The sequence below is a fragment of the Neoarius graeffei genome, chromosome 12 (genome assembly GCF_027579695.1).
Source record: "Neoarius graeffei isolate fNeoGra1 chromosome 12, fNeoGra1.pri, whole genome shotgun sequence".
NCBI lineage: Eukaryota > Metazoa > Chordata > Actinopteri > Siluriformes > Ariidae > Neoarius > Neoarius graeffei.
Genome location: NC_083580.1, coordinates 21,495,841 through 21,522,171, shown reverse-complemented (window position 1 = coordinate 21,522,171; position 26,331 = coordinate 21,495,841). Strand labels below are relative to the sequence as shown.

General features: G+C 42.8%; 1 protein-coding gene across 1 annotated transcript in view; it reads left to right on the top strand.

The window, feature by feature from the left end:
* The window catches only part of kcnt1a (potassium sodium-activated channel subfamily T member 1a), a 193,863-nt gene that overhangs the window by 129,277 nt on the left and 38,255 nt on the right, over positions 1–26,331 (top strand). The window contains exons 20-22 of the mRNA XM_060936623.1: positions 15,345–15,568; positions 16,616–16,711; positions 23,228–23,400. Of these exons, the coding sequence (XP_060792606.1) occupies positions 15,345–15,568; positions 16,616–16,711; positions 23,228–23,400 (493 nt within the window). The remainder of the gene's footprint in view (positions 1–15,344; positions 15,569–16,615; positions 16,712–23,227; positions 23,401–26,331) is intronic.

Sequence of the window (26,331 nt, the reverse complement as noted above, 5' to 3'; positions counted from 1 at the left end):
CAAGGCAAGTTTATTTGTATAGCGCATTTCATACACACAGGCAATTCAATGTGCTTAACAAAAAAATAAAAGCATAAGAACAGTAACAAAGAATTAAAGTAAAAGTGAAATCATTAAAATCCAAAATTAAAAAGAAATTAAAATAAAGAATTAAAGTAAAATCATTAAAATCAAAATTAAAAGAAATTATGTTAAAGGAAATTAATTACACTTTAAGTAAAAATTAATCAAGTGAAAGCATCTGAAGTCTTGAGCCTGGATTTAAAACTAACAACAGTAGGAGCATTTTTGATATCATCTGGAAGTTGGTTCCAAAGCTTAGCAGCATAGCAACTAAAGGCTGCTTCACCACACTTTGTTTTGACAGCTGGTATTACTAGCAAGTTTTTCTCCTGTGATCTTAGAGACCTAGTTGATGCATATAATTGAAACATATCCAGTAGGTAGCTGGGTCCCATCCCATTTAATGTTTTAAATAGAAGAAGTAATGCCTTAAAGTCAATTCTATAGCTCACTGGGAGCCAGTGCAGAGACCTTAGGATTGGAGTGATATGGACTACCCTTTTTGTTCTTGTAAGAACCCTTGCTGCTGCATTTTGGATTAGTTGAAGCTCTTTGATGGTCTTTTTTGGAAGACCTGTGAAAAGGCTATTGCAGTAATCAACCCTACTGGAGATGAAAGCAGGAATAAGTTTTTCTAGATCATGCTTTGACATGAGACCCCTGAGTTTAGAAATGTTTTTTAGGTGATAGAATGCAGACTTTTTTACCACTTTCATATGACTGTTGAAGTTAAGTTCACTGTCAATAAGGACACCAAGGTTTTTGACAGTATCCTTTGCTTTAAGCCCCTTAGTTTCAAGAACAGTGGCAATCCTAAGCCTTTCCTCCTTTTTGCCAAATATAATTACTTCAGTTTTATCTGCGTTCAGCTGAAGAAAATTGTGAGACATCCATTTGTTAATTTGGTCAATGCATCTATGAAGAGACTCAAGAGGGGCATAGTCATTAGGTGACATAGCTAAGTAAAGCTGAGTGTCATCTGCATAGCTATGGAAGTTTATTGAGTTATTCTTAATAATTTGTCCAAGTGGGAGCATATAAAGGTTGAATAGTAATGGTCCCAGGATTGAGCCCTGGGGAACCCCACAGTTCAAGGACACGGGTGATGAACTGTGGCCTCCAATGGCCACATAAAAAAATCTTTGTTGTAGGTAAGATTTTAACCAGTTGATTACTATACCAGTAAATCCAACCCAATGCTCCAGTCGATGTAACAGTATGAAATGATCTACCGTGTCAAATGCAGCACTTAAGTCTAAAAGCACCAAGACTGATGTTTTACCAGCATCAGAATTAAGACGTAGGTCATTCATGACTTTAGTAAGAGCTGTTTCTGTGCTATGATTGGCACGAAAACCTGACTGAAACTTATCAAAACATCCGTTTGATGTCAGGAAGGCAGTTAATTGATTAAAAACAATTTTTTCAATTATTTTACCAATGAATGGCAAATTGGATATGGGCCTGTAGTTGTTGAGTACTGAGACATCCAGGTTATTCTTTTTCAGTAGGGTTTTTACAACCGCTTTTTTCAGAGATGAAGGAAACATGCCAGTTCGTAAGGAGGTGTTGATAATCTGAAGTACCTCGTCTGATATTAGGTGAAGAACAGATTTGAAAAAGACTGTAGGTAAAATGTCCAGTTCAGATGTGGAGGAGCTGAGACTTTGTACTGTTTTTCTCAGAGTCTCAACATCAATTAAACTAAATGTTGACATTGTATTACGACCCCCTCTCTCTTTATCCAATGGTTCCAGATTTTGAAGTGTTTGCACCTGTGTGGCTATATTCATACGTATTTTATCAATCTTTCCTTTGAAAAAAGATGCAAAGTCGTTGCATGTATTAACTGAGAGAAATTCAGAAGGCATTTGTCTTGATGGGTTTGTTAGCTTTTCAACTGTAGAAAATAGCACACGGGCATTGTTGATATTCCTATTAATAATGTCAGCAAAAAAAAGACTGTCTTGCTTTAGAAATTTCTAAGTTGTATTTACATAACATCCCTTTGTAGATTTGATAATGAATCTGGAGTTTAGATTTACGCCATTTTCTTTCAGACTTTCTACATTCCCTCTTTAACATTTTAACTGGTGGATTTAATTTCCAGGGTGCTTTTCCTTTGTCTATGACTCTTTTGGTTTTTAAAGGAGCAATAGCATCCATAATATGATTCATTCTTGAATTAAACATTTCCATTAGATCATCTGCACAGTCTAAAGATTGACATGGGAGTTCTGAGAGTGCCTACTCAAAAAGAGCTGCTGTGCCATTGGTAATTACCCTCTTTTTTACAGTCACAGACTTGTTTTGAAAGTGAGGGGAAATGGAAACATCAAAGAAAACACAGAAATGATCAGATATACCCAGGTCCATGACACTAGTAGATACATTAAGACCCTTAGTGATGACAAGGTCGAGGGTGTGGCTATGGGAGTGTGTTGGCCCTTGTACATGTTGTGTTAGGTTGAAGGCATCAATCAGTGTAAGAAATTCATTTGCATACGTGTTATCTAGATTATCAACATGGAAGTTAAAATCCCCAGAAATAATAAGATTGTCAAACTCTAAACAAATATTTGACAACAGTTCCCCAAACTCCTCTAGGAACAGTGGTGCAGAAAGTCTTGGTGGTCTGTAAATAGTCAACACTAATATGTTAGAAGAACATTTTAGGATTGCACTTAGGTATTCAAAAGATGTAAAGTCACCAAGAGTTGTCTGTTTGTACTGAAAACATGCCTTGTATACAGTGGCGGATTTAGCAAATTGGGGGCCCCAGGCAAAGGTATGTATGGGCCCCCCCTCATCCGATCTGAAACAAAAAACAAAACAAAATGTACCGACTGCATGGTGGATAGGCAGGTAAAGCTAATCTATAGGGAAGTAAAGGTTGGAGAGGAGAAAAAAACATTCCCCTTTAAACCCTGCATACACTTCTTTACTCCAAAATGAAGATGGAAAGCAGAGAACACACAAAGTGTAGCACTACACAAACTAATAGTCATGATGGAACCCAACAGAGAACAAGAGTTCAGATAGCATCTGTCTTTGCCAAAATGCCAGGAAAACCAGCACTGTTTATTTTTTTTAAAGATCAGAACATTTCAAACATTCTATAAATAAAACTATGTACATGATTGTGTGTGTTTGTGTGTGAGGGAGTGTTTCTCTGTGTGTGTGAGAGTGAGTGAGTGAGTCAGTGAGTGTGTGTGTGTGAGTGAGGGGAGGTAAGAAGTGTGGACTGAGGAGAGATGAGGTGGCATTTGGCTCTAAGCAACTCCATATCCATGTGAATGTATGTGTCAGTGAGTGAGTGAGAGAGAATGAGGCAGTGTGAGAGAGAGAGTGTTCTGTGTGTGTGAGACAGAGAGGGTGAGTGAATGAATGAGAGAGTCTCATCTCATCTCATTATCTCTAGCCGCTTTATCCTTCTACAGGGTCGCAGGCAAGCTGGAGCCTATCCTAGCTGACTATGGGCGAAAGGCGGGGTACACCCTGGACAAGTTGCCAGGTTATCACAGGGCTGACACCATAGACAGACAACCATTCACACTCACACCTACGGTCAATTTAGTGTCACCAGTTAACCTAACCTGCATGTCTTTGGACTGTGGGGGAAACCGGAGCACCCGGAGGAAACCCACGCGGACACGGGGAGAACATGCAAACTCCACACAGAAAGGCCCTCGCCGGCCCCGGGGCTCGAACCCAGGACCTTCTTGCTGTGAGGCGACAGCGCTAACCACTACACCACCGTGCCGCCATGAGAGAGTCTATGAGAGAGAAAAGAGAGCTTGTTCTCCACATCACAGAGTCCTACTTGTTGATGTCTTCTCACAGGTCTTCACACGTACATGATGCACAGCCAGATGTAGGAAAATGTAAAATAATAATAATAAAAAAACATTGTCACCAACTAACAATATGGTCATCATCATCGGTGTCAAAATGGCCATCACTGGATAACTCTTCCACCTCATTTGTGTCAATGTTGACACTGTCGGTGATGGAAGGTGGCAACAACGTGTCTTGCTTGATGTTATCCTCCTCAGCTAGTGCCACTTCACAGCAGCTAGCTGCTGCTGCTCTACCGGCATTGTGTTCAACGTTTTGAATGACGCTGACGTTGTTGTCGCGGTCTCTATTGCTAACAGTAGTTGTAAAAAAGTTTCCCAACTTAGGCAGCATTGTCACATATTTCTCAGTGTCTTTTCGCTTTTTTTTTTTTTGATCCGCTTGGGTAACTCCTTTTCATTTTCGCGTTGTTCAGACTCTGGTCACTATGTGTTTACCTTTCGCGCTGCGCAGCGTTATGGACTAGTCCATTTCATTGTGAAAGTATGGGGTGTATGTGTAGGGACAGATAACCATGAACTGGACATTTTAACTACTACTTCAACATATTTCTTAGGAATATTAGTAAAATGTACCATACTTTTGAAGTGTTCATGAATCATGATAAGGGGCTTTTTCTTTTTTTTTTTTTAGGTTGGTTGGGGGCCCCCCTACTACGACCGCTGGTGGGGGGCCCCAAGCAGCCGCCTACCTATGCCTCTATGGTAAGACCGCCCCTGCTTGTATATATTTGCTATTCCTCCTCCCTGTTTATTGGCTCTTCCAACACTCATAAAATCAAAGAGTGGGGGAGTTGCTTCAATAAGAGTAATAGAGCTGCTTCATTGTTCAAGCCAAGTTTCAGTAAGAAGCATAAAATCCAGTTTGTGTGTACCGATGAAGTCATTTATTAAAAAAGGCTTATTAAGTGATCTTACATTCTGAAGAGCTAGTTTTACAGTGAATGTGGGGGTAATTTCCACAGAAGCGTTCTGTGGTTGTTTTGGAACTGGAAGGAGATTTGACAAGTTTACCCCATTGATAGGATGTATAAGAACACCTCTCCTTCTTGTTAGCACAGGAATAGAAAAGTACGTCATGGGTCCCAGCTCATTTTCAAAACTACCATCTGGACCCAGATTATATCAGTTCGTTCCAACATGAAGGTCATCACTGCTGCCGGTGAACTGTAGCTGTGCACATGGTCCTTGAGTTTTATCTGTAGTCACAGGGGGAGGTGGTGCCCTCCGTTTCTTGGGTGCTGTAGCAGTTAGATATATCATTAAAGATGTTGGGGTACACAAGGCCTGACCATGAGACAGCTCTGTGTACAGTACTTGATTTGAGTGTCCTCTTGGGCTTGCCAAAGACACTCGGCTTAAAGACAATAGTCTCTCCATTTTCTCAGGAAAACGCAGTCTGGGGGGTGAAGGAGATACAGAGGGGCTTGGGGTTACATCCACTGTTGTTGTTGGTGATTGCCTATTGCCAGTCTCAGGAGGTTGTGGTGATGCTTGTTTATCTGATTGTCTTTCTGATAGTTCTGCCAGCTTACCCGTTAGCTCAGATATCATGTTGCTAGCCTTGGAAAGTGACGGGGATGTGTGTGGTGATAGATCCACCCTCTGATCATTTTCCTGAACTGTATTGGGGGCAGATGAGTCAGCATGATCCTCTGTAGTTGCTGGGGGCTTAAATGCCTTCGTTGGTGACAAGGAGTTTTGCTTGACTCCGCTGAGAATGGGAACTGAGATTGGACATTTCCCGGAATGTTGTGAATCATCTGTGTGTTTGATGTTGTTTATCATTTTTTCAGTTTGTAATCCATCAGAGTGAGCGTTAGTCCCGCTTCTTTCTGCCTGCAGATTCACTGTTACAGAGTGTTTCGTGTTGTAAGCCACTGCTTGAGTTTGAACCTCAACAGTGTGTTTCCGTACTGTTTTTGAGTCTTTGTTGATGTCCCTGGGAGGTTCAGTTTGTACCCAGAGTTCGTATCAGTGTTGTTAACTCCTTTCAGTGCAGCTACAGAGCGCTTATCAGAGAGTGTACCCAAGGTCGGCATGGAATGGTGGACAGAGTGTTGATAATGGTCTGCCAAGACTTTGGCACCAGTCCAGCTGAGTTCTGTGCTATTTGGGCTGAAAAAGGCTTTGTGTTTCCAGAAAAGGTTGAAGTTATCAATAAAATTAATGCCAGAGGAAAAACATGTCTTTGCAAGCCAGGTGTTGAGACTGAGCAGTCGGGAAAACCCGTAATTGCCGATCACAGATCCTGGTAATGGACCACTGATAAAAAAAGACATTCCAAGTCCGTTTAGGGCAGAAAAAAGGTATTTGAAAGATTTCCTCACAGTGAGCTGTTCCCTAAAAACATCATTTGCTCCAACATGCACAATAATGCATTTAATTGATTTGTAGTTTGACAGCATTTTTGAAATGTTGTCTGTAGTCTCTGAGATGGAAGCGTGAGGAAAACAGCACACAACCATGGACTCTCCTCCAATATTTTTCACAGTGAAATCACCCACAACAAGGGTTGTAGGATTAACAGGTGTTGGCGGCTGCTTTCTACCTCTACTGCGAGCTTTATTTTTGTTATTCAAATTCTGCCACTTTCTAGGAACTACTGGTTCCATGTCTGTGAGGCACTGAAATCTGTTCTGGAGTGTAATGGGCTGTGTATATCTGTAGTTTTCAGCCCGGTGGTATTCATAGACTGGGGGTCTGACGGCATCAGACCGCAATGGAGTTGAAGTTAATGCCCTTTTGCTTTTGGGTCTAGCACCTTGTCTTTTCCAGCAATCAGTACTCACATTTTGCTTTGTGAAGTCAACCGATTCATCCAAATTCCCATCATTCAGATTCTGAACATTCCCCGCATTCTCCTTAGCGGTATCGGCTGCTGGACTCCCTTCAATCCTTAATAGACGGGCATCAATCATAGATTCCAGGCTAGAAATTCTTTTTTCAAGCTCAGCCCATTTGTTACTAGAGTTCCTTGGTTTCCCCATTTTACAATAATCCAGTCTTCTGTGTGGGTGGCACGGTGGTGTAGTGGTTAGCGCTGTCGCCTCACAGCAAGAAGGTCCTGGGTTCGAGCCCTGGGGCCGGCGAGGGCCTTTCTGTGTGGAGTTTGCATGTTCTCCCTGTGTCCGCATGGGTTTCCTCCGGGTGCTCCGGTTTCCCCCACAGTCCAAAGACATGCAGGTTAGGTTAACTGGTGACTCTAAATTGACCGTAGGTGTGAATGTGAATGGTTGTCTGTGTCTATGTGTCAGCCCTGTGATGACCTGGCGACTTGTCCAGGGTGTACCCCGCCTTTCGCCCGTAGTCATAGGCTCCAGCTTGCCTGCGACCCTGTAGAAGGATAAAGCGGCTAGAGATAATGAGATGAGATGAGTCTTCTGTGTCAGTTGCTTTGTCTAACTTCTAGGTTATCTTGTATAAATGGGAGAAAACATCTGTCCTTCCTTGCTAAACTTGTTGAATGTAAGTAAAAAGAAAGCAAATAAGAAAAAATAGAGAAATAGTGAAAAAAGTGGAAATAGTGAAAAAAGCGGAAAAGAGGAGTTCAAGCAGGAGCAAAGCAAAAAGCGTCCTACTCGCTTGAGTAGGAGGAGCAGAATAGAGGGTAGAGAGTCTGGTGTGAGGAACAGCAAGGAGATCATAGCTAGAGGATCTGAGAGAGCGGGATGGAGTATAAGGGGTCAGAAGATCACAGATGTAAGAAGGAGCAAGGTTATGGAGAGCTTTGAAGGTGACTAGTATGAATTTATATTTAATTCTGAACAGAACAGGTAGCCAGTGAAGCTGAGAAAGAATGGGGGTGATATGAGCAGATGGTTTGGTATGGGTAAGGAGTCTTACTGCAGAGTTCTGAATGTATTGTAGTCTTTGAAGGGATTTAGTAGGGAGGCCAATGAGAAGGGAGTTACAATAATCTAGACGGAATATAATGAAGGAGTGGACCAAAGTTTGAACATCAGTAGTGGAAAGAATGGAGCGAAGGCGGGCAATGTTCCGGAGGCGGAAGAAAGCAGTCTTGGTGAGGGATTTAATGTAGGGATCAAAGTTGAGTGAGGGGTCAAGCAGTATTCCAAGGTTTCTAACAACAGGTGAAAATTTAACAAGTGCACTGTCGATGTTAAGACTGAAACTGGAGGATTTGGACAATGAAGATTTGGAGACGATAAGCATGATTTCTGTTTTATCTGTGTTAAGTTTTAGAAAATTATTCTGCATCCACAACTTTAGGTCTGATAGACAGTCATTGAGGGAACCGGGAAGGGGGTCAGTGGGGGAGGATGCAGTGAGATATAATCGGATGTCATCAACATAGCAATGGAAGTTAAGACCATGGTTACGAATAATTTGGCCAATGGGCAGGATGTATACAAGGAAAAGGAGGGGCCCAAGAACAGACCCCTGGGGGACACCACAAGTAATAAGGGACATGGAGGACTTATGTAGACCCAGTGTGACAAACTGTCATCTTTTGGTGAGGTCGGACCGAAACCATTAGAGGGCTGTGTCTGTGATACCAATCTGAAAGATGGGAGATGAGTGTGTCATGATTGGTGGTGTCAAATGTAACAGATAAGTCAAAGAGAATGAGAATGTCAAGTGAACCACTATCAGCAGACAGGAGGAGGTCATTTACCACTCGCAGGAGAGCAGTCTCTGTACTGTGATGTGTGCGGAAACCAGATTGAAAGGGCTTGTACAGATTGTTTTTAATGAGAAAGGAATGAAGTTGTGAAGCAACCACTCTTTCCAGTATTTTTGCTAAAAAGGGGAGGTTGAAAATCGGTCGATAATTAGACAGAGAGGTTGTATCTAAATCAGGCATCTTTAAAAGGGGAGTAACTGCAGCCATTTTGAGTGCAGTGGGAACAGTACCAGAGTTGAGGCATGAATTAACCAACAATGCAATTGGTTCACAGATGATTGTGGAGCATGCCTTGAGTACAGGAGTTGGGGCAGGGTCAAGCTGACATGAGGAGGAGTTAGACGTAGTGATGATATTAGAGACAGAAAGGGAGTCAATAGTTGCAAAGTGGGGGAGTTTAGGGCCCAGAGGAGGCGAACAGGGCGAGAGAAATAGAGCAGTAGGTTGAAAGTACTGGCAAATTTGGTTAATCTTGTCTTCAAAGAAATTTAAGAAAGCCTGACACTGTTCAGCTATTTTGGGGCAGGCTGCCACAGGAGGTTTGAGAAGTTTATCAACAGTCCTAAACGGTGTTTTCGGTCTAGACTTAGAACCACTTATGATTAATGAGTAGTAGTTAGAACTGGCAGCATTTAAGGCATCCCTATACTTATGAATGTGCTCAGTGTAGAGCAACGAGTAGACAGTAAGACCGGTTTTCTTATGCAAGCGCTCAAGACATCAGCCAGTGGCCTTCATTACTCTGAGCTCAGGGGTGAACCAGGGACAGGTGCAGGTGGCAGGGACAAGCATATTCTTTACAGGGGCTAAGTCATCCAACAAGCTAGAAAGAGTGTCATTGTAAATGGCAGCCAGGTTGTCAAGGGAGGAGAGGTCATCATGTAGCTCAAACAAGGATGATGCTTGTATAGAAGCAGCAAAGAGGTTGTGGTTAATAGACGTTTTCTTAAAGGCGGGAGGAGGAATGGTAGTATGGAAGCTGCATACAATGAGCTTATGAGACAGAACCAGAGACAGAGACATCATTTAGACCAGTGGAACAAAGCAGGTCAAGAATGTGACCTTGATTGTGGGTGGGGAAGTCAACATGCTTCGTCAGATTAAAACAATCCAAAACAGAAATGAACTCAGAGGCGTAAGAACATTTGGTATCAACATGGATGTTAAAGTCACCAAGCATAATTACAGCAGGACAAAGAGGTGAGATAACTGTAAGGAGTTCATTCAATTCAGACAAAAAATTGGCAAATGGTTTAGGGTACTGTTTCCCAAAGACTGGGTTGCGACCCTCATGTGGGTCGCGAAAGACTTTTTGTGGGTCGTCTCGCATGTTTCCTTAGTGGTCATCCAGCTGTCTGCATATGACCTCAAAATAGCTGCCAGTTTAAAAGCTACACCTTCGCCTGTGATGTTTCTGTACAGTTAAAAAAATAGCGTAGGCTATTAAAATTACAGACTGTGTATTAAATAGGTACAGTATTCTTTGTCTTGTCTTTCTCCACAAAAGCGCAAAAAGCCACTGTTCTAAAACCGATTAAACACAAGCACTTGAAAACGTTCTAATCCAATTGACATCAATACTGTAGCAAGAAGCACGCAACAAGTTCTAATCTAATTAAAACTTTCAACGATGTTGCAAAAGACAAGGTCGATTGTGGAATCTACAGTATAGGTGGTGATTGCTTTCCCGCAGTCTCACTTTAGCAGAGCAGAGACCTTCTCTGCGTTGTTTGAGCTGTTTCTGTCGGCATGTGAACATGCATCATTGAGGATTCTGGATTTTTATTTATACACATTGCTAAAAGCAAGGTAGCAAGGTTGGGCGGGGGGTGGGCGATCCAGCCCAATTTTCACAAATCCTTTTTTTTTTTTACCTGGCCCTCCGCTCAGTTCTGACTGCATTGTGGACTGAGCACTTTCGAATTCGACTATTTCGCTTGCTCCCGCAAACTGACGGTTCATTGTATGCAGAATAGCCTATGGATTCACAATTTTATCGAGCTGTGGCTGCATAGCTGGGCCCGGTATGTTGCATTGAAATCAATGGAATCGAATATTGGCAGAGCAGTGCTCAGCGCTTTGCTGGAGCCGATATGCGGAGGACATTCGGAAACAATTCGAATAAAATCTGGCAACCCTATGTATACAGTTCTGTCACGTGAGAGGGCTAGTACGAATCATGAATTTGTGTATGAGTGTTCTTGCAATTAGTTTTAAAATTGCCTAAAGTTGAGAATGCTTGCTTGGCTGTCAAAAAACAAGGGGAATGTTGATGAAACATCAAAGGTCAGTGCAGCTCAAGGTGAGGGAAGTCAGAGGGCAATCGATGAAGCTAATACCAATGCTAGTATTGAAAATGCAGAAAAAGAGGCTAGCAGTGTTAACGCTGTGCAAAGATCAGAGCCCCCAGCAAAAAAGAGAAAATCAGCAGCAAGGCCTTACAAAGACTATTTTTTTGAATTATGGTTTTGTCAATTGTGCTGCTCCTAGCCACGATGCAAGGCCAATGTGTGTTATCTGCAGCGAAAAGCTGGCCAACGAAAGTCTTAAACCAACTAAACTTAAGCGGCATCTTGAAACGCTGCACCCAGATTTGGTGGACAAGCCCTTAGATTTTTTTCAAAGAAAGGCACAGGAGATGAAAGCATCAGCCAACATTCTACAAAAAAACATCACGTTGAACGAAAAAGTCCAACTCGGCTCTTACAAAGTTGCTCACCGTGTGACCATGGAGAAACAACCACACACCATAGCAGAGAAGTTCATTTTGCCTGCCGCAATTGACATGGTCAGCGCTGTTTTAGACGAGAAGTCGTCTGAAAAATTAAAAAGCATTCCCTTGAGCAACAACACTGTATCACAAAGAATACATGACATTGCAGACAACTTGGAAGAGCAGCTTGTTACCCGACTAAAGAAAGCAGGATGTTTTTCAATACAACTGGATGAGAGCGCAGACGTCGCAGACTGCGCCACTTTGCTGGTGTATGTTAGATATGCATGGGAAAATGAATTTTTGGAGGACTTGTTGTGTTGCTTGAATATCCCAACGGGAACCACAGGAGAAGATATATTCCGTGTCTTGAACGACTACATGGTAAAGTGTGGACTTGAGTGGGGTAACTGTGCAGGTGTAACTAGCGATGGGGCAGCAAATATGACGGGCAGGAAAAGCGGAGTTGTGGCATGAATAAAGGAGGCAGCGGGGAAGGAAATTACATGGAACCATTGTTTCATACGTCGCCAGGCACTGGCATGCAAGGGTATGCCCCCCGCCCTAGAGAAAACACTAAGCGAAGTTATTCACATTGTAAACTTCATTAAGGCCAGTTCACTTAACACCCGACTGTTCGATCAATTGTGCACTGACATGGGAGCTGTTTCACACGGAAGTGCGCTGGTTGTCCAAAGGCAGAGTTTTAACAAGATTTTATGAACTGATATGAAATCCATGTCTTCCTCATCCAGAAAAAGTCCCATCTTGCCGAATTGTTCAATGACGATTGGCTTCTCAATTTGTCGTATCTGGCCGACATCTTTTCATTGGTCAACGAACTGAACCTGAAATTACAAGGACGGCACGACAATGTTTTCTTTAATTGGAAAAATGTCCAGGCTTTCCAAAAGTCATTGAAGCTGTGGCTTGCAAGACTCAGAAGGCCAGACCCAAGTTACTACATGTTCCCCACTATGCTGCAGCACATAGAAGAACATGATGTCATGAGCACACACGTGAACCGCCTCTCTGCGCTTATTCAAACTCATCTCGCTGCGCTGATCGAGAGATTTGATTGCTATTTTCCATCAGAGAGGTTTTCCGTCCTGGGTGATAAAAGATGGATCCAAAATCCCTTTGAGTTTGAGAGACCCGAATCTTTGCTCGAGTTGACACTTAGTCCTGCAGAAGAAGCTGAGTTGTTGCAGCTCAGCTGCGATCGCACTCTGAAAAGACTGTTCGAGTCTGTGACCTTATCATTCTGGATAACAGTTTCAGCAGAATACCCTGTCCTCAGTAGGACCAGTATTTCGATTCTCATTCCATTCACCACAACCTACATGTGCGAATTGGGATTTTCTGTCCTCACAAAAATGAAGACACAGCACAGAAACAGACTGAATGCTGCGCCTGATATGCGTGTTGCGCTCTCTTCCTGCAACCCGGACTGGAGCGCACTACAAAAACGCAGACAGGCCCATCTATCCCATTAGCGGATAATGTAAAAATAAGCAATCTTTATATAGCCTAATTATTTTATTGGCTATTTTGGTATTTTTGTTTGTTTTTTGTTTGTATTTTCAAGAAATGGGCAACATTTAATGTTTAAATGGGTTACTTGTGGATGATTGTTGGTTCAATTACTGTTTAAATCTTGAATAATAGGCTACTAACTATTCAGATGATGGATTGTTCACTGAATAAAATATACTCCTTAATGTTCAATAATGGTCAAGTACATATTTATTTCTTGATTTACTTATAATGTCCACTGACTTGGGTTGCGAAGGTTTCTGACTTCTAAAATGTGGGTCCCCAGAAAAAAACTTTGGGAAACACTGGTTTAGGGGGCCGATAAGCTAACAGCATTAGGGGAGGGGTTGAAACAATCTTTAAAGCAATGTATTCAAAAGATGTCACACTGAATAGTGTTAGTTTTTTAACAGTCAGATCCAAGCAATACACAACAGCCAACCCACCCCCTCTCCCTACTGACCTGGGTTTAGATAAGTAGGAATAACCAGGGGGAGTCAGCAAGTTTCAGTGTATGCATTCACCAGGTTGTTGCCAGGTTTCTGAGAGACAAAACATGTCCATTTTCTTCTGGAGGATGAGGTCATTGATAATGAGGTTTTATTGGTCATGGATCGTTCATTCAAGTGGGCAATGTTAAAGTAACGACGAACTGGAGATGAAGGAGCAGTCAGTGTAGGAATACGTTTATTGTAGTTTTTATTTCATTTTGGGTTTGTTTGGTTGTTTTTTAATTGTTTTAATTATATTTTTATTCCAGTTAACAAAATTATTATTTTTTTCACAGCTAGTGTTAGTTTTAGTCATAGTTTTCATTAACTGTATTAACCCAAACTAGATCTACATTTTTTATGTAAATCACTTACACATAATAGAACCTGAACAGTAGCTTGCCCAAGGTGTGAAAAGTGGCATATGGATAAAGAAAAGATGTGATAATGAATGTGATAACTGGTACATTTTTCAAAGAAATGATGAATGTGTGTTTCAGTCTGTATGTGTTTGGCTGGCACTTTTTCAATGATGGCATTCATCATAACAATGAATAATAGGAACACCCAAGGACTAGAAATTCCTGTTTGAAATATTTGGAAATGTGTTATCGATGAGGGCGGCACAATGATGTAGTGGTTAGTGTGTGTTGGACATAGTGATGTCCCCTTGGACATAGTGACAGATGTGTCAAAACACACACAGACCTCTTAAAACTTACTTCACCTTATTTAAAATGTACTTTTTTTAGCTACTTTAAATATACATTATACCTAACATTTTAAAGCAATGTATTTTACAGTAGTACTGTAAACGGGGAAAAAAAACATTAAGAAGCCTTTAAAACGACAGCGTTTATTTTAATATTTGTTCATTTAACATCTAAGAAATATATTTTTTAATTACCCAAAGGAGAAAAGTGTATTAAAAACAAAAAGAAAGTACTTAAACGGGATATTCTTAAAGAAATTGAAATGGCGGCCATTACCCTGTCATGTACAAAAATCAATTTGACGCCACACTAAGGTTTGTTGGGCGGCACGGTGGTGTAGTGGTTAGCGCTGTCGCCTCACAGCAAGAAGGTCCGTGTTCGAGCCCCGTGACCGGCGAGGGCCTTTCTGTGCGGAGTTTGCATGTTCTCCCCGTGTCCGTGTGGGTTTCCTCCGGGTGCTCCGGTTTCCCCCACAGTCCAAAGACATGCAGGTTAGGTTAACTGGTGACTCTAAATTGACCGTAGGTGTGAATGTGAGTGTGAATGGTTGTCTGTGTCTATGTGTCAGCCCAGTGATGACCTGGCAACTTGTCCAGGGTGTACCCCGCCTTTCGCCCATAGTCAGCTGGGATAGGCTCCAGCTTGCCTGCGACCCTGTAGAACAGGATAGAGCGGCTAGAGATAATGAGATGAGATGAGACTAAGGTTTGTTGTTGTAAATAAGTTTTATTTGATTGTATGCAGTGGGGGTGGCATGGTGGTGTAGTGGTTAGCACTGTCGCCTCACAGCAAGAAGGTTCTGGGTTTGAGCCCAGTGGCCGACGTGGGTCTTTCTGTGTGGAGTTTGCATGTTCTCCCCGTGTCTGTGTGGGTTTCCTCCTGGTGCTATGGTTTCCCCCACAGTCCAAAGACATGCAGGTTAAGCTAATTGGTGGATCTAAATTGACCGTAGGTGTGAATGTGAGTGTGAATGGTTGTTTGTCTCTATGTGTCAGCCCTGCAATGACCTGGCGACTTGTCCAGGGTGTACCCCGCCTCTCGCCCATAGTCAGCTGGGATAGGCTCCAGCTTACCCACGACCCTGCACAGGATAAGCGGCTATAGATAATGTATGTATGTATATGCTTAGCGACAACAGAAACTTCAGATTTAATCATATTGAGGAACAAGCAAAGTGAAGAGAAAGAAATGAATGTTCATTCTGACCTGGGTTTGATTTTAATCTAAGTAAAGCTTAAAGCCATTTTTATCCAATTATTTATGCTTTCATTTTCAGAAGAGTCACACATCAAATGAAAAAAAATGTGGCTTTGTATCATCTAGGAACCGTTGCAATGGATTTTCAGAACACTAGCCCCACTGGAAACACGGCTAAACTGGCACCACCCTCAGAGAATGGACCAGAAAGTCGGCGAACCAGTATTGCTCCTGTTCTGGAGATTGCAGACTCTGCCTCCTTACTGCCATGTGACCTTCTCAGTGACCAATCAGAAGATGAAACTGCACACTCAGATGAGGATGTTCCCTCTGTCTCTGAGTATGTGACTGTTTCCAGGGGGATCCTGAGCTCAGGGTATTTTCTGTATGGAATTTCGCATGTTCACTCAGTATCAGTGTGGGTTCCCTCCCGGTTCTCTGTTTTTTTTTCTCATGGATTGGCTACACGAAATTGTCCCTATGTGTGACTAACTGTGTGAATGTATGTGTGCTATGGACTGATGTCCCATCTAGGGTCTATTCCTGCCTTGTGGCTGTCGCAACCCTGCCTAGGAAAAAGTGATTTCTGAGATGAATGAATGAAGGTTATGACCATCTTGATTTTTTAGAGGCATAAGATTGCTGAGGGTGCTTTCTAAATGCAATTATTCTATCCACATTCACTGGATATGAGCAACCGCATGCTCTGATTGGCTACTCTACTACTAGGCTATCAGCTCATATACTGTGAGTAGAGAAAAACGAAATGGTGGAGTGTTTTGCTGAACCAACTGAGGATGAAATAAAAACTCTACTTGAAAACAAAACCCAAAAAAATACAAAAAAAATGGAAAGAAAGTATTTGATGGTAAGAACGTATCTTTTTTATTTTTCAAGAATTATTGTTTTCGCATTTTTCACAAATTGCTACTGTCATTTTGCTGGTTTGTTTATATTCTAAGCAGAAATGATTTTGTCAGACATTTTGTATAAACTTTTTATTTATCGAATTTGCAAAAAATAAAAATGCTTCTCAAAATCCAGTGAATGTGGATATAATAAAACAGTTATTCCACAAAATCGAGTTGTACATGGCTTAAAGCCAACTTGGTGCTATGCTCCTCGTTGGGTATCAGCTCATATACAACTCGATTTCTTGGAATAACTGTTAAATATTCAATGAACTCATGAACCTAAACTAGACACTATGCTAACCAGCTTCATGTACTCCTTAGCTAGCCTATGTATTCAAACTAACAAACCTCACTAACTAAATTTATATTTCTCATCTTTGACTACCATGATACTAAAAAAATCCCCACTACACAGCTAGTTGTAATGTATTTGTTTCTAATGCTTGGAATGTATTTGTTTTGAATGACTGCAGGTGTGTGAAGGGTTATCCTCCTAACTCACCCTACATCGGCAGCTCACCAACGCTTTGCCACCTCCTGCTCAATAAAGCCCCATTCTGCTGCTTGCGCCTTGACCAGGTTAGACACTGCTAACAGTTTTCATTTTCTTCAACAACCTAACCCATGGTCGCTTAACCTGGTCCTGAATACCTACCTTGAAGCCAGGTTTAACTCCAGTACTGTTGCTTAATCTACCTTTTCGTGCCAGCCATAATTAACCATCTTATTTGTTGAGGAATTTCAAACAAATTGGCCTTAGCGATTTTTTTGTATAATGTTCTAAATGCAGGTGTACCACAAGGTTGTATGCTTTTGCCTGTGATTTATGAGGTATCTGTCCTTTGTTGATTATCATTACAGAGACAGTGGTATATTCAAGGAAGCCTTATCTGGGCTCTAAAAGTTGTGTTGGACAAGTACTAGTATATTGAATGTAAATATCGAAAACTAAAAAGCAGAGTTTCCTGACTAATGCTCAATAATCGACAAGTTACTTGCAATATGAACAGTCCCATCCAAATGTATTGGAACAGCAAGGCCGAGTCTTTAGTTTTTGCTTTACATTTGGATTTGAGCTTAAAAGATGAATATGAGACGATATATCAGATTTTCAATTTTCATGTCCTGATATTTACCTGTGGTGAGGGGAGCCGTCAAGCTGAAGGAGTCCTATCGGGCTTGGTTAGCCTGTGGGTCTCCAGAGGCAGCTGACAGATACCGACGGGCCAAGCGGAATGTGGCTCTGGCAGTCACTGAAGCAAAAACTCAGGTGTGGGAGGAGTTCGGAGAGGCCATGGAAAGTGACTTTCAGTCGGCTTCGAAGAGATTCTGGCAAACCGTCCGGCGGCTCAGGAAAGGAAAACAGTGCTCTGTCCCTACTGTTTACAGTGAGGATAGAGTGCTGTTGACCTCAACTGGGGACATCATCCAACGGTGGAAGGAATACTTTGAGGATCTCCTCAATCCCACCTTCATGTTGTCCGAGGAGGACGCAGAGTCTGAGGGTGCTTGGGAGGACTCGCCTGTCACAGGGGCTGAGGTTCCCGAGGTGGTTAAAAAGCTCCTCGGTGGCCGGGCTCCGGGGGTGGATGAGATTTGTCCTGAGTTCCTGAAGGCACTGGATGTTGTTGCGCTGTCTTGAATGACACGCCTCTTCAACATTGCGTGGAGGTCGGGGACAGTGCCTCTGGATTGGCAGACTGGGGTGGTGGTCTCCCTTTTTAAAAAGGGGGACCAACTATAGAGGGATCACACTTCTCAGCCTCCCTGGGAAAGCCTATGCTGGGGTGCTGGAGAGGAGAGTCCGGTCGATAGTCGAACCTCGGATTCAGGAGGAACAATGCAGTTTTCGTCCTGGTCGTGGAACACTGGACCAGCTCTTTACCCTTGCAAGGGTACTAGAGGGTGCATGGGAGTTTGCCCAATCGGTCTACATGTGCTTTGTGGACCTGGAGAAGGCTTACGACCGTGTCCCTCGTGGTGCCCTGTGGGGGGTGCTTCGGGAGTATGGGGTTCAGGGCCCACTACTGCAGGCCATTTGGTCCCTGTATGACCAGAGCAGGAGTTTAGTTCGCATTGCCGGCAGTAAGTTGGACTCGTTCCCGTTGCATGTTGGACTCCGCCAGGGCTGTCCTTTGTCACCGGTTCTGTTCATAACTTTTATGGACAGAATTTCTAGGTGCAGCCAAGGGGCGGAGGGCATCTGGTTTGGTGGCATCAGGATCATGTCTCTGCTTTATGTGGATGATGTGGTCCTGTTGTCTTCATCAATCTGTGACTTACAGCATGCGCTGGGACGGTTTGCAGCCGAGTGCGAAGCAGCTGGGATGAGGATCAGCACCTCCAAGTCTGTGGCCATGGCACTCAGCCGGAAACAGGTGGAGTGCCTACACCAGGTCAGGGGGGAGTTGCTACCTAAAGTGGAGGAGTTTAAGTATCTCGGGGTTTTGTTCACAAGTGAGGGTAAGGGGTAGTGGGAGTTGGACAGAAGGATCGGGGCAGTGTCAGCAGTGATGCGGACGCTAAACCGGTCTGTTGTGGTAAAGAGAGAGCTGAGCCAAAAGGCAAAGCTCTCAATTTACTGGTCCATCTATGTTCCCACTCTCGCCTATGGTCACGAGCTATGGGTAGTGACCGAAAGAATGAGATCACGGATACAAGTGGTAGAAATGAGTTTTCTCTGCAGGGTGGCTGGGCTCTCCCTTAGAGACAGGGTGAGAAGCTTGGTCATTCAGGAGAGACTTGGAGTAGAACCGCTGATCCTCCACATCGAAAGGAGTCAGTTGAGGTGGTTTAGGCACCTTGTTAGGATGCCCCCTGGACGCCTCCCAAGGGAGGTTTTCTGGGCATGCCCCACTGGGAGGAGACCCTGGGGCAGACCCAGGACACGCTGGAGAGATTACATTTCTTGGCTGGCCTGGGAACGCCTCGGTATTCCCTCGGAAGAGCTGGCGGAGGTGGCCAGGGAGAGGGAAGTCTGGGCTGCTCTGCTTAGACCGCTACCCCTGCGACCCGGATAAGCGGGAGAAGATGGATGGATGGATGGATGGATATCAGATTTTCAACTTTCATGTCCTGCTATTTACATCGGGATGTGTTAAACAACTGAGAACCTGGCATCTTTGCTGGCAGACCACCTAATTTAGAAGAAGAAGAAACCTTTATTTGTCACATGCACACTTCAAGCACAGTGAAATTCATCCTCTGCATTTAACCCATCTGAAGCAGTGAACACACACACACACTCAGAGCAGTGGGCAGCCACACCAGAGCGCCCGGGGAGCAGTCAGGGGTCAGGTACCTTGCTCAAGGGCACCTCAGCCCAAGGCTGCCCCACGTCAACCTAACTGCATGTCTTTGGATTTTGGGCCCCACCGGAGCACCCGGAGGAAACCCACGCAGACATGGGGAGAACATGGAAACTCCACACAGAAAGGCCCTCGCCGGCTGCTGGGTTCGAACCCGGAACCTTCTTGCTGTGAGGTGACCGTACTAACCACTACACCACCGTGCAGCCATAATTTTTGGCTGAACAGAAGTATTGGAACAAATTGTCTTAAAGTAAATTATAGTAAGTAACATTTCATATTTGGCTGGATATTGCTTGCTTGCAATAACCACTTCAAGCTGGCAACCCAATGACATCATCAAACTGTTGCATTCTTCTTTTGTAATGCTTTTTCAGGCTTGTACCACAGCTTCTTTTAGTTGTTAAGACAGATTTCTCCTTTCAGCCTCATCTTCAGGAGGTGAAATGCATGCTCATGGTCATTATCTTGCTGCGTGATGAAGTTCCTCCTAATTAGATTAGGCACATTTCTCTGTAAATTAACAAAGAATATTTCTGTGGACTACTGAATTCATTCTGCTACTACCATCATGAGTTACATTGTCAGTAAAGATTAGTGAGCCCATTCCAGAAACAGCCATGCAAGTCATGACACTGTCTCCACTGTGCTTGACTGATGTGCTTTCGTGGCTCTTTTCTGAATTTCTTCAGGAATGCCTGGTTGTTAGTACACCAGTGGTTTCTTTCTTTTCCAGGACATTCCAAAATGGTGTACTGGCTCTGCTAATGCTTGTGCAATGGCTCTAATCAAGTTTCCCTCTTTTCTCAGCTTCAAAATAGCTTTCTTTTCTCCCATAGACAGCTCTCTGGTCTTCGTGTTGGTTTAGCCTTTTTAACAACAAATGCAGTCTTCACAGGCAAAACCCAGGGCTCAGTCCACAACTAGATATTCAGAGCTATTAATTCTTTAAACCAGGGGTTTTCAAAGTGTGGGAGAGTCAGCCCCCCTCTCGGAGAGCAAATAAACAACAGCGCCTCCCCTTACAATTTTTGTTGTTGCTATACTTAATGTTCCATTCGTATTTAAAAAGAAAATGGTTGTTGTACACATTTTTTTCTTTTTCACATTTTAAACATCTGTGCTTTTTAAAACATCGTTTTACACATTTTAAAAATCCCATCGTTAGCTAGCACCTCTTGGCAGACAACACACTGTGGCAGTGGAGCATCTTCAGATCCAGTCCATGAAAATCCAAACTTTAAATAATCGTGGTCATACTTCCTTCTTTTTTCAGTCCCCCCAGGATTCCACGGGCCTTTTTTGTGATTGTTGTGGGCTAAAATGTCTGATGTTGCGGGGGGTTTTCCAAAAAATTGCGATGAAAGTTGCGGTGGTTTTTAGGTTTTTTTTGTTGCGATTACATTGCGGGAGGAAGTGAAAGTTGCGAGAAATTGTTGCGATTTTCTCTTTTTGTGATTAAAATTGAGTGATATGTTAAATATTAAGTTATTACTGAAAAACTATTGATTAAAAAAACAAAGACACTGAGAAATGGTCCTATAAACATCTTTACCAATATAAAAGATTACCAGGACTACAAAAATGCAGAAAAATAGGCTTTACTTACCCAAATGCACCTGTTGGTTCAAAAGTTAAAGTGCATAGAACCTCACAGCACAACATGAAGTTACCTTAAAATATAATATAAATGCCTCAGCTTTCATGTAAGAAAAAAGACTTCAGGCAGTCTCTCCTGAAGACTAAATTAAACAATAATTATAAACTAATAAAATAAATGGCTCAGGCTTCATAGAAGAAAAAAAACCAATTTGAACAGAATCTCACAGTATGATGCTGAAGCTGCCTAAACAATGGAAAATAAAATACCATTTTGGCAAAAATGTTGGCATCCATTAATTTCTTGTATTAAGTAAAAAAATAAAAAATAAAGTGCACACAGTCCTTCACTGTAAACATAACACACTTTCAGTAACAGAATTTAAGCCTACATAAACACTGACTCGCACATCATGCAATGTTGCCAGATACTGCTGACGTTTTCCAGTCCAAAATATGTTCAAAACCCTCCAAAATGCACTTGAAACCGCCAATCTGGCAACACTGCTGCTGCTTCTCTTGAACATAGACATCCGGAAGTAAGGCGGAAGGTAGTTTGTCGATGTCACCTCAAGACGACGCCAACGATTGGTCAAATTTGCGGGAAAGTTGCGGTGATTGGATATAATTGCAGCACCGCCCTGAATTCGCGGGGATTGGTTGAATTTGCGCTGAAGTTGCAAATCGCAACATCCTGGAGGCTCTGTTTTTTTGCTTGGCCGTCTCCTCACTCCCTGTAGCTTTAGGTACTAAAAATCGATCCATTTTGTCTCTCACGTTGCGCCCCCCCTGAAGAACTCTGGCGCCCCCCCAGGGGGGGCGCGCCCCACACTTTGAAAAGCCCTGCTTTAAATGATCAATCTAACATGGCATACCTGGGGGAAAAAGAAATACCTGTCATTCACATGGTCCAATATTTTTTAATCACTTGAAACATGGGTTGGTTCAAACAAAAGGGGTCATGTTCTAAGTTAACACATATAGATGGAAAAATGAGGAAATTAAATAGGAAATGTATAGCAAAAACAATAGAATTGGCTTTGCCATTCCAATACTTTCAGAGGGGAGTGTGTGGGGTGGGTGGGTAGGTATAAAATTGATACAGTGAAATGCTGTTTAGGTGGCACGGTGGTGTTAGCACTGTTGCCTCACAGCAAGAAGGTCCTGAGTTTGAGCCCAGCAGCCAATGAGGGCCTTTCTGTCTGGATTTTGCATGTTCTCCCTGTATCTGTGTGGGTTTCCTCCGGGTGCTCCAGTTTCCCCCAAAGACATGCAGGTTTGCTAATTGGTGGCTCTCAATTGACCGTAGTTGTGAATGTGAGTGTGAATGGTTGTTTGTCTCTATGTGTCAGCCCTGCGATGACCTGGCGACTTGTCCAGGGTGTACCCCGCCTCTCGCCCATAGTCAGCTGGGATAGGCTCCAGCTTACCCACGACCCTGCACAGGATAAGCGGCTACAGATAATGTATGTATGTATATGCTTACCGACAACAGAAACTTCAGATTTAATCATATTGAGGAACAAGCAAAATGGAGAGAAAGAAATGAATGTTCATTCTGACCTGGGTTTGATTTTAATCTAAATAAAACTTAAAGCCGTTTTTATCCAATTATTTATGCTTTCATTTTCAGAAGAGTCACACATCAAATGAAAAATGTGGCTTTGTATCATCTAGGAACCGTTGCAATGGATTTTCAGAACACTAGCCCCACTGGAAACACGGCTAAACTGGCACCACCCTCGGAGAATGAATTAGCTAATTGGTGGCTCTAAATTGACCGTAGGTGTGAGTGTGAATGGTTGTTTGTCTCTATGTGTCAGCCCTGCGATGACCTGGTGACTTGTCCAGGGTGTACCTTGCCTCTCGCCCATAGTCAACTGGGATTGGTTCCAGCTTGCCTGCGACCCTGTACAGGATAAGTAGCGACAGATAATGGATGGATGGATGGATGGATGGATGGAAATGCTGATTATAGAACCCAAACTATATTGGATTTATTTTGCAGCATCTACAGTATTTTATGTATATTAATGTACTGAATGCTCGATTTTGATTTGTCAGAAGGTGGAGCTTAATTTTCTGTAACAAAAATTGTGACAGTAATTCTATACTGCCATTCCAATACTCTGAAAATATTGGAGTGGCAAAGCCAATTCTTTTATTTGTTGTATTTTTACTATTTCAGGCATGTGAGCATGTTAGCTTTGAGGAGGCTAAAGCATATGGCTTCAAAAACAAGCTCATCATTGTGTCAGCCGAGACAGCAGGAAACGGCCTGTACAACTTCATTGTGCCTCTGAGAGCCTATTACAGACCCAGACGAGAACTGAACCCAATTGTACTGCTGCTTGACAACCTGTGTGTACACACACACACACACACACACACACACACACACACACACACACACACCTACAGTCATTTACTCAAACACACAAACATACATAAATACACAAGAGCGTTTAATAGGTGCACACACATATACACCATATGGCCAAAGGTTTATGAACACCTCATCATCACACCCATATGTGCTTGTTAAACATCCCATTCCAGATTTAGTCCCCTTTTCAGCTCCAATCTTCTGTGAAGGCTTTCCACTAGAATTTGTAGTGTGGCTGTGGGAATTTGCTCTTTCAGCCACGAGAGCTGTAGTGAAGTCGGGCACCGATGTTGGGAGAGGAGGCAAATTATGGTGTGTCAGTGTGCCAGTTCATCCCAAAGGTGTTCAGTGGAGTTGAGGTCAGGGCTCTGTGCAGGAGACTCAAGTTGTTCTACTCCAGGCTTGGCAAACCCTTGTTTTGCACATGGGCATTGTCATGCTGAAACGTGTTTGGAACCCTTAGTTCCAGTGAAGGGAAACTGTAATGTTACAGTGTGCTTCCAAGGTTGTGGCAACAATTTGGGAAAGACCTACATTTGGGTGTAATGGTCAGGTGTCCTCAAACATTTGGCCATATAACAGACAAACAAACACACACACACACACACACACACACACACACACTTACTATCTTATGTCTTACTATCCTTTGCCCCTTTTCCACCAAAGCAGTTCCAGGGCTGGTTCGGGACTAGTGCTTAGTTTGGAACCGGGTTTTCTGTTTCCACTGACAAAGAACTGGCTCTGGGGCCAGAAAAAACGGTTCCAGGCTAGCACCAACTCTCTGCTGGGCCAGAGGAAAGAACCGCTTACATCAGCGAGGGGGCGGAGTTGTTAAGACCAACAACAATAACAAGACCGCGAAAGATCGCCATTTTTAAGCGACGAGAAGCAGCAGCTGTACAAACACGAAGTCAGCCATTATTATTATTGTTGTTGTTGTTGCTGCTGCTGCTGCTTCTTCTGTGTTGTTTTTGCTTCGATATTCGCGCCAAGGTTTAAGCAAACATAGCGACGTAACTGACGTATACAGCGACGTAATGACGTGGCACCGCGAGCTATGGAAAAGCAAACTGGTTCTCAGCTGGCTCGCAAGTTGAACGAGTTGTGAACCAGCACCAGCACTGGCCCCGAACCAGACCTGGAACTGATTTGGTGGAAAAGGGGTACTTGTGAGGTCCTTCCATTGTCATAATTATTAAAGGGGAACTGAAGGCAAATTTTTTTTATCAAAATTCTGTCTCATTTTATAAAATGTAGGAGCGCATTTCTGACACCTATTTTGTCACTGCTATAGCAAGTTATGAGTGTTTGAAATATGCTCTGTAATATATCAGTTCATATGTCAAAGCAATGGCCGTAAACGAGATTCATTGAGACCTATGCAAGACTTTGTAGGATGGAAGTAAAACGTACAGCGGAACTCAAAGTGACCAACATCTTCCAACATTGTCAAAAGACGTGCGCACCCTCCTTCAAATGCTGACGTAATCAAGCTGGAAGTTTTCCCTGTGTCCGAAATCGCTCCCTACTCACTATATAGAGCACTATATAGTTGGGATGCCATTTTGTAGTGCTGTCCGAACCCTTAGTGAAGATTATGTGGGAAATGCGCTCAGTATAATATGGATTTATCACAAAAATACATGCATGTATTTATTATTTTGAAAACCCACCAGCTGCCTGATCTGGCACGTTTTAATTGTGCGACAGTAATGATGTAAATACCAGCGCAGCGGACTAGTCCTTATCCTGTCGTCTTTCCAACTCTTCTCTACTCCACGTTGTTTCGAAGTCGTATGGAATAATCTCCATGTCACGTACGTGAGGGAGGCGGATGTATGCGCAGAAGTATACAGTTTAATAAAGTGCAGAATATATATACAGTGAGACAATGTATACACAGGCAAACAATCCAAAACGGCAGGCTCGATCAAAAACGAGAATACAGGCAAAAGGGTCAGTCGAGGCGCAAAGAGTACATCAAAGGCTAAGCGAGGACAAGAATGAGAAACAGGCACAAGGATCGTGAAATAGGAAATCAAGACAATGGGCAGAAAGGCTCGGTAATGCGTACATGCGTATCGTAATACTTTGCTATGCAAATGCATCAGCACAGTCCTTAAATAGGTAAACACAGTTACTTAATTAAGATCAAGTGCGCCTTGTTCACGGCACACATGCTGGAGTCCACTCGGCCCGCGCGCAGCCTGAGGCGCGCCTTCAGGTGCATGCACCACAGCGTGCAGGACTGACACTCCATCACTGATGAAGCTGGCAAATCTCAAAATTAATCTAAATTTGAATGATATGGTGATCTGGCTGCTGTGTAAACAGTTTTCAAAATGGCGGCGCTGACACTTCACGTTTGAAGTCTCGCACAAGTCTCGTGAAGATCGCGTGGATAAGCAACGCCTGCCACAGACCATACGAACTACATTCAACATGGCTAAAAACCGAAAAGGCTGATAAGTGTAATATAATGTGCCAATACGAGTCACGATATAAGGTTAATAAAATCAAAAACGTAATTGAATAACACGTTAATTAAGCAATAAAGCAAGTATTAAAATGACTTTAGTTCCCCTTTAATGAAGTTAATTATTGCTATGCCTATATCTAAGCCAAACTTTAACTTCAGTAACCAAAATAAAACATTTTGTCCCACATTTTTCCATATTGGAACCAGCCAAATGTCCCCACAAGGTTTGTCCAGTCCTAGATATTCCTATCATTCTGGGGACATTTGATCCCTACCAAGATAAATAAGCATAAAACACACACATACACACACACACACACACACACACACACACACACTTACAACCCAGCAGAGACACACGAGAAAAATATCTTCATACTAAGAATGACTCAGTATACATTTGTGTCCTTTTGGTGCCTGCATC